Source organism: Impatiens glandulifera, chromosome 8 (assembly GCF_907164915.1).
Source record: "Impatiens glandulifera chromosome 8, dImpGla2.1, whole genome shotgun sequence".
NCBI classification, from domain to species: Eukaryota; Viridiplantae; Streptophyta; class Magnoliopsida; order Ericales; family Balsaminaceae; genus Impatiens; species Impatiens glandulifera.
In genome coordinates this window covers 21752198-21767384 of record NC_061869.1, presented here as the reverse complement: position 1 = coordinate 21767384, position 15187 = coordinate 21752198, and the positions used below count along the sequence as shown (strand labels likewise).

Below are 15187 nucleotides of genomic sequence, written 5' to 3'. Positions count from 1 at the left end.
CATGGAATCAGCATCATCTTTATAAAAAGCATGTCGAATATCAAAATCAAAATATTTCAAAAATAATTTGGTGAACTCATTCTGGAAATATTTTATAATTTCAATGACCAAATCCCTTGTGATTGATTATTGGATATAATTTAGAATAGTTTGGGATAAAAAATCCTAATCAAACAACTAAATTGTGGGTGTTGATTGATCCGAACCGAACATTATTGGTTCTAATTTATTACCAGCAACAGAATTTTTAATTCAGTTTGTTTTACAAATTAATTTAATTTGAACTAAAATTTTACACCCACCCATTTATTATATACATTAATTTCTTTATAAATTTAAAATTTGAGTCATTAAACATTTTTTTAACTTTTATCAAATTAATATATATTTTATTACCCACATAACTAGACATAGCAAAAATTAGGGTATTGGATTTAACTCAAACTAGCCCAAATAATGAGATACCTAAAATATTTGAAGTGGTTTATTCGGAAGCAATGAATACCCGACTCCGACTCATACTCAGTTTATTTACAAATTAACAATTTCTTACAAAATTAATAATTTTGTATCCATTTAACTTAATTTTGATCTACAAACCTACTTTCTTTTTATCCATTTAATACATATTTAAATTAATTAGTATCGGTTAACTTACAATTTTTATAAATAAATAAAAAGATAGTTATAATATTTACCATTAATAAAATATTACTTAAATTATTGATACAAAATATTTCAAATAGGAAAACTTGATACAAAATACTTCAGATAGGAAAACTTTATTGGGAATATGAAAATCATATCATTTTTATAACGCCAATGAATAAGTGTCCGCCTAACTTTTTGTTTTTTTTTTATTAAAAATGATTGTGTAATTATTAACTAAATAAATATTAAGTTGAGTCACTAATTTATAAAATCTCAATTAAAGAAAAAAAATTGTTTATATAAACAGGGACGGACTCAGGATTTCGAACTGGGGTAGACCCGAAAAAAATTTAGGGTGGGCTTAAAATAATAACGAAAAAATTTTGAACAAATATATAAAAATAAAGATTTACAATTTTTTTAATAATTAGATAAAAAAAACAATAAATTATATTAAACTTTAAAAAAAAAATAAAAGATAATATCATATTTCTACTGTAAAAAAAAATAAAAAATAAAAATTTTGGGGTGAGCTTCAGCCCATGCATAAATTCGTCCCTATATAATACGATAATAATATTGAAAAAAATGTCTTTAAATTTTTTATAAAAATAGAATTTTCAAATTTGTTTGAAGGTACAAAATAGATCAAAATAGTAAGATTACAAAACATCATACAATCATGTAAAATATATTTCTAAAAGTCAATAATTAGATTTGTATAAAAAAAAAAAAAAAGGCATGAGTTCTTTTTCAACCGTCAGTAAATATTACAATCCTTCACACCAACAAATGTTATACAAAGCTTTCAAATTTCTACTCAACATAATCAATCAACATTACAAAATAATGAAGGAAAAATATACACATACATCTAAAAAGTCAAGAAACAATAAATCTTGACATTACTTTCACATAATCACAAAGTTCGGGTTCGAACTTTCGTGACCATTTCCTATAAAGAAAAGAAAAAACTTTCTATAAACTATAGAAATTTTTACCTTATAGTCCCATCCCCTTAATGCAATGTCGGGTACTTGGCATCAAGAAAATCCCTCAATGTCTTGGCGGCTTTTAAACCATCCATCAGCTCGGCAAGCCTCTCTACAGGAAGCATTGAAAGTTCTGACAAGCTATTGCAGTTATCCATTATAACCCTATAGTTAGAATCTGTAACACCCGGTAATCGTCTCAAGAATTCCATTGCAGATGTGTTGTAAATCTCAGCCCTAAATCAAGAAGAGATAACAAAAATCAGGATTCAAATGAGATTACGAAAAAAAAAACTAAACTCAGCCAAACAAATATCGTAAAATTTAATAATCCCATTTGGAAACATATTCTCGATAAGTTTGAAAATATAACTAAGGATGACATAAATTCAGATATATGCACAATTTCTCGTCTAGATCCAAATCCAAATATTGGCTTTTCTTACCTTACGTCATTTTCTATAATACCCTCTTCCGAAGGGACTCCAACTCGAATTGCCTTGGATTCGTCGGGTTCATCCTGATTGGCTTTCAAGGAACTAAATATTTCGGCAGTTGCATGCAAGCTACGTGACCAGACAATGCGTAGTCGAGGAAAATGTAGTGCAAGCAGTGACAATTTGGATATAATGTTATTAGGTGTCACATCATCGCCAATATCACTTGCAGACTGAAAGAAAATACCAAAAATATAAAATAAAGAAAGAAACAACAACAAATATCATACATTTGATTCCTTAATTTCAAAAGAAAAGGAACTAAAGTACGCCATCTGTTAGTGCTACTACAGCTAATTCATACAGAAATAAAACTGATAAGAGGTTTTAGTGAATGAATACAATAGTATAATACTAATCTTAAGTCTTAACTGAAATAAAACACTTTAAAATTTATCTAAAACTAACCATGCACCTTTCCAATAATTCATTCACCTTTGCAATCTCATTCAACTCAAATTCATTTGTCATCCAACCTAACATCCAACTAATGAATCTTGTCAAACAACTTAAAATCTAACTGTACATATTTTTACCGATCATAAATATATTTATTTATAAAAAAATTGGGATCGTATCGAGCTACAACTTCATTTTCAAAATGAATAGCAAATGAAGCTGTGATCTCGCACATGTTATTACTAAACGGACATAAATCCACTGCAACTACAAATTTGGCAATTTCAAATTGGGATTGAAATACTCAATATTTTTTTTTAAAACAGGGTGTCCAGGTCATCTTGCACGCACTGCCATGACCCCACAGTCACCACTTCAACTCAAGTGTTGTCAAATGATAATCAAACTTGAGACCTTAGGACAATAAACCCCTAGTCTAACAGGCCTCTTGTCATCTGAGCTAAAAACATTTGTTTTTAGAAAAGGGAACATTCATCGAAAAATGATAAACATAAGGGTTACCTCGGTTGTGGCCAGGCCATATCAATATATTGCTAGTCACCACAAGAGTTGTAATGAGTTAACTTTGTAAAAAAAAACATAACTTCTAAATGAGTTCAATACTTGTATAAAATACTTAATTGAGATTATCTAGAACTCTAACTATTTAACTCTAATAAAGAAAGTAAGATATACCTGAAATGAGAAGCTTTTATCTTGGGAAAACTCTATAAGAAGAACAGGTATCCGATAATAACGCACCATCGCCTCCACTTGGTGATAGAGGCGACCAGAGGAGAAGCTACCAAAAAGGTCCTGGATACTCTTTCTCTCAACACATATTGAAGGTGAAAGAATATAATCCCCAACTTCTAAGGTCACGGGTATAATCCGCATTCCCTTCTGGTGGAGTACGTTTGGTAAGCTACTCATGAATTCCCTCATGTCCACAATAACCTAGAAAAAATAATTAATAATAATAAGAAGAAGAAGAAGAAGAAATATTAAGCACTGGGTGAGGGGCACACTATCAATGCCAAATAGGCAAAACTGCATACTTGCGTTTCTTTCTCAACTTCTTTTCTTCCGCCTGCTTTTCTGGTTACAAGATTTTGTGAATGTATGGACTCTGGCTCAACAGATGAACTTGGCCCTAAACATTTTCCATCCTGGTGGAATACAGGACAAGCAATTAAAGTGCACAAACAGATCATTCAAAGGATCACTAATACCAAAACAAATTAATGAATTAAAATAACATGTAAGTTTCAGACAATGTTGCATAATCTCTAGTCGAGAATAACTAATGCAAGGTAAAAAGTTCATGCCTAACCATATCAATGTTACGGATAGCTCAACAAAGAATTCAGTGTGATATGAATGTGAAACTGAAATCCAAAACAAATGAGAAGTATTTCAAAAAAAAAAATAAGACTTGATGAAGACTTGATTGGAGCTGATTTAGAAGAGATAATGATTTATGTTTTGTTAACTAAGGTGTCAGTCAACTTTTCACGCCCCTGACTCGTCCTAGAAGAGGCTAGCACAACACATTGTCATGAGTAGCCCAAGCCTTACAAGGAGTAGCTTCTACACGGAAAGAGCTGGAGGTGCAAACCTCTAAGTGGGAGGGCTTACTAATGATGGAGTGTTTTGATGTCTTTCTGGTGGAAGTTCTTATCTCCATCATTGGAGGTTATATGCCTTGATTGCAGAAGTGGCATTTCACTATTAATAAATTAAAACTAATTTTTCAAAACAAAGAAAAACTTGTATTTTTTTAGACGAGGTCATTTTTCCTTTGATGTCATTATTACGAAGGGAATTGAGAATTAGAGCTGTAAGCCCTAGAATAAGCTGGCGGGTATAATCGTCGGCAGTTATTTTACAAATAAGCTGTTTTAACAGCAAGCTTTTAATATTTTAGTAGTTAAATAAATGTGGGAAAAGAAGTTGGGTTGGACAGCTGTAACTAGTTTTGACGGGAAAACTTGGAGGGAAAAGAGGTTACAGCAATTGAATGATTAAGAAGGCATTCAACCAATATTTCAATCTAAGGTTAGTCATAACTCTCTTTCCTCAATTCCTATTCTCCTCTACAATTCTAATCCCATCTATCCGATTGCAGGATTTGTAATCACAATTCTCAAGCTGTTATTAATGTACTGTCCTGCCCTAGATCTAAACATTACTGAACTCTAATTCAAAGCTTATCAGTCATCTCACGGCCATGACCCCACTTCAACCAAGGTGCGTGAGAAAACCCCACTTCAATCAAGGTGCATGAGAATTGAACTTGAGAGCTCACCCTCTTAAGTTCAATATTATAAGTTTCCTACCACTTGACACCTCAAACCTACATGATATTCATGAGGAGAATTTGAGTGAATATCAAGATCATCACATTCATCTTGAACCTCACATAATTCCCTCAACTCAACATACTCAAGTTTCATTCATCCCTTCTTAATCTTTATTCATTTTCATTCTCAATCACAATTACACACGAAGAAGAACACATCCAGTATCTACTCATGAATTCAATCTGGATCCGAGTCCAACAGAAATTCCATCAGGTATGACACTAAATTGTTAAAATTTCGTTGGAGGATACTATTGTCATCCCAATTGCTTCCAGGAAAAGAGTCAAGTCATGTACCATGCATCATATATCTAATTTTGTCACATACAAAGGTCTATATTAAAATTATTGTGCATGTATTACTGATTTTGATAAAATACATGTATCAAATCTATTCATGAGGCTCTTAAACACCCCAAATGGAAGAACGGAGTCAATGAAGAAATGCAAGCTCTTAGGAAAATCAGACGTGGTCCATGTACAAACTTCCCAAAGATGAAAAGGTCATCGGATGCAAGTGGATCTTCAAAGCCAAACAAAAAGCAGACAGAACTGTTGAAAGATTCAAAGCTCTTCTTATTGTTAAAGGTTTCTCCCAATCTTATGAATTGATTATGCAGAAACATTTGTCCTTGTCACTATTAGAATTTTTTTCTGGCCGCCAATAGAGATTGGCCACTTCATCAACTTGATGTGAAGAACGCCTTCACTAATGGGGATATGGGAGAAGTAAATATATGGAAATACCTTAAGGATTGATGCCCAACTTAGCGAAGTATGTCAACTTCACAAATCTCTATACAAGCTCAAGTAATCTTCGAGAGCATGATTCAAAAAATTCACGTCATCCGCGATCAAAGACGGATACTCAGTGTCAAGCCAATCACACTGTTTGTAAAAACTTCACAAGAAAAAAAACTCACTATTCTGATTGTATACGGTGATGACATTGTCATCACCGGCAACGATGTAATTGGAATCGCAAAACTTAAAAGCTCATTACAAATGAATTTTACACTAAAGATCTCGGTCCTCTAAATTTCTTTCTCGACATGGAACTAGTTCGATCCAAATCCAAACAAGGAATTTCTTTCTCGGCATGGAACAACAAAACTACGCGTTGGATTTGTTAAGAGAAACCAGAATGCTTGGGTGCAAACCTGCTAACACCCCAATCAACCTTATACACAAACTAGGAACAAACAAAGATGATGCTCCTACAGGCAAGGGAAGATATGAACGTCTTGTAGGACGACTCATCTATTAGTCTCACACACAACTAGATATCGGACTTGTGGTCAGCGCGGTTAACCAATATATGAATTGCCCATCTGAAGATCATATGAATGTTAGTATTCAGAATTTTGAGGTATCTTACAAGTACGCTAGGAAATGGCCCCCCTTTAAACTAAATGATGTTAGAAATATTCGAGTCTAATTCAATGTTGATATGTCACCGATATACAATCTACTTCTGGCTATGATACGTTCGTATGGAAAAATCTTGTCACTTGGAGAAGCAAATAACAATTTGTTGTTGCAAGAAGTGGCGTTCTGAATATAGGGCACTCACACTAGGAATATGCAAGGAAACTGGATATTGTGTGCTTTGAAAGAATGGGAATAATCATTGAAAAGCCTATCATGTTACTATGTGATAATCAAGCAACAATAAGTATTGACAATAATCCAATTCACCATGACAGAACCAAGCACATTGAGATTGACAGGCATGTCATCTCAGAGAACATGTTAAGTGGGAAAATGAACCCGTATGTGTCATCTCGTAATCAAATTGCAGATATTTTCACAGAAGCTCACCTGAGACCAAACTTTTGCGAATTAAGAGGCAAGTTGGGCATGCACAATTTTTTCTACCCAACTTGAGGAGTGAAATACTAAAGCCAAGTCATCTCATAAGAAATGTGTCTAATCACGGGTTCTTTGAAAATCGAGATATATGGATATGGAATACATATCTCGTAAAAGATTAAATCTTTTGAATATCCGCTAATTAAGAGATAGGTTACCAATTAAGAGGATATGTTACTTATTCATTTTATTTTAATTATTATAATCATGTATACCATAATTATAAATGGAAAGGTAATGTAGATTAAATATTATGATAAATGTACATTGTAAATCACCACAATAATATTATATAGCATTGGTTGATTTCTCTCTCAGTTTCTCTTTAATCACTTAATTATCAATTTCTCTGTTTTTCTTTAATCACTTAATTATCAATTTCTTCAGTTATGCCTAACAACAACTAAGAATCTTCTACTTGTACAGCAAAAAGAAAAAAGAAAATAAACCTCATAACAACACATAGCATAGATTTATTGACAAATAACAATGAAATGTGGAGTGCACCAACCTGATCAACTGGAATTGTCATCATGGATTTCTGCCTAATCAAGGATTCAAAGGCTCCATTCTCCCTGCGTATACTGGCTTCAAATTTTTGTACCTCTGTAGACTCATCGTAGAAGAGAAAATAAACTTTTAAATCACTTGAACAACCTCCAGCTTTATAGATTTCAACTTCCCTAACAAATGCCATGTCAGGATGGTAAGCGATGATAACAGATGGCATTAAAACATCAAGAATATGCTGATCACTTTCAATAGCGTAAAAGTGTATAGGTAAACACAGCTTTTCATCTTTTGAGGAGTCCGCAGTTAAATCGTCACTATGCTTCCGGAGAACGCAACAATCAGTAGGAAGACCTTTAGATAAACCCTCGTCTACATTATCTACAGCTGCAGTATCAGCCTCGTTTCTCGATCCAGCAGCTGACGTTTTCTGATTTTCCATGATTGCACTTTTGTTACTTCCTTTCTTCTTTCCTCTCCCACATCCTTTGATTGGTTCAGAAGATATAGGATCGTCTACAACTAAAACATCCTTTTGTTTCCTTAGCTTTGTTGCGGCTGCGATCAGAAGATCGTTTTCTTGTTTGTTAAGGCTGCTAGGCTCAGCATTCTGTCCAGATGTTGTAGACATAATTCCATTAAGTATCCCAAAGCCTTTGGGGTCTTTTGATTTTTTTTTATAGTTATGTTTTGGCAAGGCATGAACTTCCACTTTGCTGAGCAAATAATTCTCCCATTCATCTCGCATGACCTTCAACAAAGAAACCACTATGTAGAATAGGTTATGAAAATGTCCGAAACATTGAAATTGTTATAGTGCAATTTATATGAATAAATAAGACTATTTACCCAATGTCCAAAAGGTGTCATTCAATGAGAAAAATAAAGAAGGCCTTGTTTGATGAAGAGTTATTTGGCTCAATCAAATCAACAACCAAAATACTAAAATAAAAATTGTAACATTTCAAATATTCAATACAAGAGATATTTTAGTCCTTGGCAAGCTCTATAACAATAAGCATAGGATTAAAGCTAATAATGCACGGTGCAATAAACTTTCTCTTCAAACTCAAGACAATCAAGGGGGAACAAATTATGCTTATTTGGAAGGGGGCGTCCCAAACCCTTTAACAGCAAATAACCTTTAAACATACAAGGTTCTTCATATAATTCCAAATAGACTTAAGTAACCTAAGCCAAACAAACAACCTAGGGTTTATCACTTAATGGTCATACTTGTTTCACAATGTATAAACATGCATGGATATATTGACACATGATGAAGAAGTGTGATCTAGGAGATAGACCTTGTGTGGACCATTCATGATAAAATTCTCAAGCTGCATGCAGGAGCGTTCATCCTTGCACACAACTAAAACAATTCCGTTGTTGTTGTCCTCTTTATCTGTAACTTGTTTTTGTCTTTCCTCTTCTATCTCTTTAAGGACCTCCTGAAATTACATAATTCTATGTAATGAGATCACAAAGATAAATTTTCCTTTGTGTCATTATATTGAAATAACATCACTAGCATAACATCAAAATCTCTTTCAGAATGCCAGAAGACCACAACACTTGTTACCCTAGAGTTTCAGGCCAGACAATTAAAATCTCAAGATTTAAAGAAAAAGGGAACTCACTCACACGTAACATCTTCCACTTTGGTGGCACCTCCAATACTTCCTCCAAGACAACTTCAGAACTTGTGTTTTCAGACGGAGAATCTGCATAATACATAAGCACAAAAGTTAATTTAAATTAATAATAATAATAATTCTTTCACGACCCCCACTTTAATCAAGGATTTTTTCCTAGAGGAGGCTAGCACAACATCCCACTGACACGACCCACTTTAATCGAGGTGCTTTCAATGGAATCGAACTTGAGACTCAACCTGTTAAACTCAAGTCTCTTACAACTTCAGCTATCCTGAGTGGGTAAAATTTCTTCTTTAACATGACTAGGTAGTGAAGACTGAAGAACAATAAGATTTGATCATATTTTTCTACTTTCCCAAAATTAACTGTTAACTCATTAAATCAAGTCTGTTAACCTACATATTTACATAATGCAACAAACCATTCCAACTTTTAAGATATTCCCTCACAGAGGCATGACTATTGGCAACTATACAGATAACATAGTATTTCACTTAAAATCAGATTATTAATTATAAGATAGGATTAGCATGATAAACAAGTATCTAATATCTGAAAAGGTGCAAACAACTACTTACCGTTTTTCTCTTTAACAATATCCTTTAGTTTTCTCTTTTTGACTGCCACAGTTTTCTTTTGGGCACTCAAATCTCCACCATGTGACCTCCCAAATCGATAGACACGTTTTTTTGCTAGTTCAAATATCTTATAACTTGATTCTGCAAATATCCAAACAGATCGAAAATTCTCTGACACCCTCAGCGAATCCAAGAACTTCAAATAAGTCACAGCATCATACCTGACCACAATATCTGTCAATTCCAATTATTGAAGAAAATATTGGAAAAAAAAAAATAACAGATTGAGCATTTTTTTCCTCCAACAGATCAACTTATAACCACCAACTCATGTCATTATACAGCCAATTACCATTAGAACCATATTCAATTCAATCAAAACTGACCTAAGCTTCAATCATGATACATTAATACTGAAATCTTAAACTAAGATTCCATCATGCTATTGAAAACTCCATTTTCAGATTCAATCAAGATACTGAAACTTCCATAAGAGAAAAAACATGCATTCATCAGAGCAAGAAGAAGTAGTCTATATTCCTACCTAACAAGATAATCTAACAGTTTCCTCAGTGTTCTCAAATCTGAGACAAGTTGCTTCGTCTTCTTTCCCAATGTATGCCAAATGGGATCAAGCTGCCTCCTCACAATTTCGTCAAAAGACTTAAACAACCCGTTTTCTACAGTCAAATCTTCAACATCAACCTTGTTAGTCCTCCTCATCTCCTTCAAACAAGCATCCATCACCTCAATGACCGCCTTCTGGATTCCCCTCATGTTTGCCGTCATAGGAACCCTAAGGTCTACCACCTCCGGTGGATCCCTCTCCAAGTCCTGCGACACATACACATGAAATCGAGGCCACAGATGCAGTTTTCTCAAATACAAACACTTCAATGTCCGTTCCACCTTCGCAAACCCAGAAACCATAGCATTCGGCTTGTCCGAAAATGCTCGAATATATAACGACTTATTTGAGGACCGCAAGATACGCACGATAAAAGCCTCTGTAGAAGTTTCAGATAGCAGATGAGCATTGAGTATTATCAATCCGGCCACTGAAGTCACTGGAAGACGAGAAGTTAAGAGATCAACGATGAGAATTCTTGAAGTGATGAAGAACGCGTTTCCTGAATTGTAAAGAAAGAGACGACTATTAGCAGGGAGGTCGGAAGTGATTTCAGAAGGCATATTAGCATCCTCGTCGGAACTAGGGTTTCGGTCAAGAGAAGACAGTGTAGAAGATTTTTGGGAAGGAGTGGCAGAAAGGATCAGAAGTGTTCCCTGAGAAGGGTCATGGCGGGTAAGGAGGGAGGCGATGAGCTTTTGAAGGCCAAGACCAGTGGAGATAACTACCAGACCGCCTGTAGGATCCTCCAGAAGATCAGTGATGATTTGCTCGTGAAACTGCAACATTTTGCCGTTGTTTTGAATTCTTCCTTTAGAAATGACGGTTCTAAGTTCTAAATCATTTCGTTGAGGATGAAATAGGCGAAAGGCAGGGCGGGAACTTGAACGAGAAGGGGATTAATGTTTCTTTTTTCGGTCGCTGGTTCGACTTTTAGGCTGGTCGGCTAGGTAAAATAAAGGGGAAATTCGATGAAATGGCTCTACTAAATGCCTAAATATATAAATGGACCTGTTTGATAATGTTGGTAAAAAATGTCTTTTTCTCCTGCGAAAGGTCTGTAATGTCCCTCGCACGCATGATTTATCGCTTAATTACGGAAATGTCACTCACGCGTTTCATCTAAAACGCGTGAGTTCATAAACGCGTTTAAGATGAAACGTGTGAGTGGCATTTCTCGATTTTCCATTTACGGGAAATGAACTCACACGTTTTAGATGAAAATGTTGTGAATGACATTTCTCGTCTTTTATCGTATATATAATTTTTTTGCTAAAATTAAAAAAAAAAATTCTCATTCACGAATATCGACTCTCTTATTTTCCCCGCTCCGACTTTACTCTCAAACTCTACTCACTTGAAAACCTTTTCTTTTTTTTCTTTTTTTTTATTATTAAATTTTATACTAATCTAATATTTTTTATTGCTACAAGATCATTTTCTCCTTGCTTTTTTTTATATGTTATATCGTCTTTGATCCTTCTTCCTTTTTCTTCTCTTTTTTCTAATTTTATGTTTGATTTTTATAGAGAATTTGGGTTGAAAAAGTTTGACTTTTAGAAGATGTTTATCTCTTTTAGTCGAATATATTCACTCACATACAATGGTTTTTCTTCTATTTCGTTCGTTTTTATTTTTCACTTACCTTAACTTTTTTCTATTTATTATAGAGTAATTGTTTGTCAAAATAATTAAGGCATTTATAATTCAATACTAACATTACATAGTTTTTCAATTTATTAATAATAATATTAAATTATCATAACAATTAATAACAATAACAAACTCATGTAAGATACACTACAAATTAATAACATTTTGTTATTTTAGATCAATTAATTTAAATTAATTTATTCAAATTATACATTTTGATCAAATTTCACATTTTAATTCACATTTCAATTTCATGTGAATTTGATTTTATTTGATTACCTACATTTTAATTTTCATTCATTAATGGAATTTATAGAACTAGTTTAAAATTCCAACAATCCCCCATTAATGTAAATTGAAAGATTAATCCGGTAAAAGTTTCAACAATTGAATTCTACATAGGATATGTAGGTGTAACCCTTTGAACAATCTCTTATAAAAGTATATAACTTTACTAGTCAATTAGTAGATTCGATTTGAACTATTCTGCCATTTGTGTAAACGATTACATGCTTTCACATATAAATCTCCCTGATATATGTCAAGCTTTCATGGTTGTGTCCGTTTTGTCCATGGAACACGCGTCTGGTTCTGTGAGAGAGTCTAGAGTTGAGTCGTGCAATTCTTTCGAAGTGACCCCACTTCTCCCTCACATAGGTGATATCTTTGCTCACAATGAATATTAAAAACGATATGCTTAAGACTGAAACAAAAACAGCAATTGGGCCAGAGAATACAATTGCACGTTACTCCACGATTTTGAATCAAAATAGAGATTTCAAGAAATGGTAGATCTTTTCATTCTATCAATAACCGATTCGGATCTGGGGAAAATCCAAGTACTCTCTTTCGGATTCAAGAAACAACAATATATATTGTTTCGTTATAGGATTAATCCTCAACAATAACTTTCAAAGTTAGTGCAATTAGGTTGTTCCATTGAACCTAGTTCTTGGGATCTCCAATCTGCATAGGTTGGGTTTTCTTCATACCAACTTATAGTAAGATCATGTCTTAAAAGACTTTCTAATTAACTCTCTATTCAATAATTTGGTTAGTGGATCCACAATGTTATCTTTGACTTACATAGTCAAATTTGATAACTCCATTAGAGATTTAGAGAGTATAGCCTAATGACATGATGTCTAAGACGTATACGTCTAGACTTGTCATTGACTCTAAGCTTGTCCAATTTCAAATTACTATCACAGTAATTAGAAATTCTCGTTGGTACATTCTTAGATTGGAACATCTTCTAATAAGAAGCATAGTCATTCGTGCATGTTTACCATTTAATTTTTTATGAAAATATTGTTTATTTGGCTAATTAGTAGACAAAATATTTTTGAACTATTTTGTCTTTTTGTAAATGATTGCATATTTTTCATAGAAATATTTTATTTTTGACATAAGTCAAAATTATAGATTATAACGTTTAATCTATCAAACATAACTTTTTTAGAAGATTTTTATACGTAGATTACACTTTCAAGTGTAAACATATTCACTTGTAGATGTTAAGTATTTCATTTAATAATATCAATATATCATTTGATAACAACATGATATTTCGTGCAGTGTAATTCACATCCTTAATGAATTTAATCATTTTTATCGTAATTTTCAACGATAAATATATCTTACAAAAGACACGTAATGAAATAATTTTCATTGTCTTCATGATATATATAATTGTCACATTCACTTTTAATCAAAGTATGATCAAATTTTCATATCATTATTATAAAATTGTTATAAGTCATACAAAGACTTTATAAACTTTCTTTTTGATCTATTTCATAAAATTATTTTGAAGACATTGATTCTTCAAATTTTTTATGAAAGTAATGTCAAAGAAATGACACATTTTTTTATTTCAAAATTCTTAAAATTTTAAATCTCGATTTGAGCACCAACTCAACAAATATAAACAATATATGTTCTTGTTATTTTATTTCTTTTTGTAAAATTGTGCAACTTTATCTTTAGTAGAGAACATATTTCTCTACCAAAAAATTATCTTATTATTTATCATAATATACACAATAATTTGTGTTATTATCAATAAAAATATTTGCCCCCACATTCGTGTTGATATCTTTTTAAAATCACACACATTTATATGATTTTAATCAATGATTTTCTAATTAATAAATTGTATAACCTCATTAATCTCATAATTTATACACAAGAAATTAGAATGGTTTTCACATCAATGACTAAGTCATTTTAAGGAGTCCGATTTCTATAAAGAAATCATTAACTACCTCATTCATCTCCAACATCAATGGATAGAGTTATTTTAACTAGTCTTATTTCTACCAAGAAATTAATTACTACCCATTCATCTCATAATTTCTACTCAAGAAATTGAATGATTTCAACATGAATGACATTTTATCGTCAGATTTCTACAAAAGAAATCATTGGCTGGATTCAAACATGGGACCTTTCTTTTGCCACGCACTTTGAACCACTACGCCAACGCATCCTTTCATCGTTTTACTGTTTTTACGACCTTTTATCTTCTTTCCGGAGATAACTTATTTTTCATATTTAACTCAACTCTGTCAACAAACGAATATATACATATTTAAAATGAAAACTTAACATCATAATCAAAATGTAATATATAAGACAATATATTATTTATTCTTACCTATTAATCACAATATTACATTTTTATTAATTATCACGCTCTATTAATTTAAGAATATATATATATATATATATATATATATATATATATTATAATTAATTATTTTAAAACTGAAATTGTATATTTCAATTATAATTATTTTTCATTACTATTATTAAATTATAACTATTAATTTTTCTGAAAATTAAATGCTAACTTTTTGGTTATTTTTTTATTTTCATTTATTATTAATAATAATTTTAATAACCAATAAACATTTAATTAAAAAGAAAACAAATTATTGTTTTCTAATTTATTTTCTAGATAACTTTTATATGATGAATATACATCATTTTTCTTTAAATTATATATCTACATCAACATATATTAAATTATAAAATTAAGTTTTCACAAAACAATGTTATTAATAATTAACATTATAGATATACAATAAGGACTTATCTTTATTAGTCGATTCTTCTATTCCTTCATATGACCAACTTTATCTTGTCAAAATAAACCATCATCAAAACTCGTATTTCTGAAATATCAAAGATAAATTTTGACGGTATAAGCTACTAAATAACTTAGCACATTTAACTGTTTTAAGATTGTTAGAAATCTTGTTTTGAAATAACATAAAGTATATATACATATTATGTTATAAAGAAAATAATTAAATAAAATATATATGAAGAACTATATCACCGAATAAATGGTTGATTCGAGGCATGTGCTTAGCACATTTC

General features: G+C 31.9%; 1 protein-coding gene across 1 annotated transcript; it reads right to left on the bottom strand.

Annotated features, from left to right (window-relative positions):
- Nucleotides 1–1289: 1289 nt before the first annotated feature.
- LOC124911289 (DNA repair endonuclease UVH1) lies at nt 1290–11064 on the bottom strand. The gene is made up of 9 exons (XM_047451751.1): nt 10064–11064; nt 9520–9740; nt 8928–9007; nt 8591–8734; nt 7285–8034; nt 3598–3708; nt 3236–3496; nt 2090–2313; nt 1290–1880 (listed from the first exon to the last, which is right to left on the bottom strand). The coding sequence occupies exons 1-9, from the start codon at nt 10933–10935 to the stop codon at nt 1670–1672; spliced, it is 2874 nt and encodes a 957-aa protein (XP_047307707.1). The 5' UTR covers nt 10936–11064; the 3' UTR covers nt 1290–1669.
- Between the last annotated feature and the right edge of the window lie 4123 nt (nt 11065–15187).

Excerpts from the sequence above, each read along its gene's own strand:
- LOC124911289 (XM_047451751.1), bottom strand. The coding sequence starts at position 10,935 with ATGTTGCAGTTTCACGAGCAAATCATCACTGATCTTCTGGAGGATCCT. Across the intron at positions 9,741-10,063 it reads CTGTTAGATTATCTTGTTAG|GTATGATGCTGTGACTTATT; the intron begins GTAGGAATATAG and ends TATTGTGGTCAG. Across the intron at positions 8,735-8,927 it reads CAAAGTGGAAGATGTTACGT|GAGGTCCTTAAAGAGATAGA; the intron begins GTGAGTGAGTTC and ends ATGTAATTTCAG.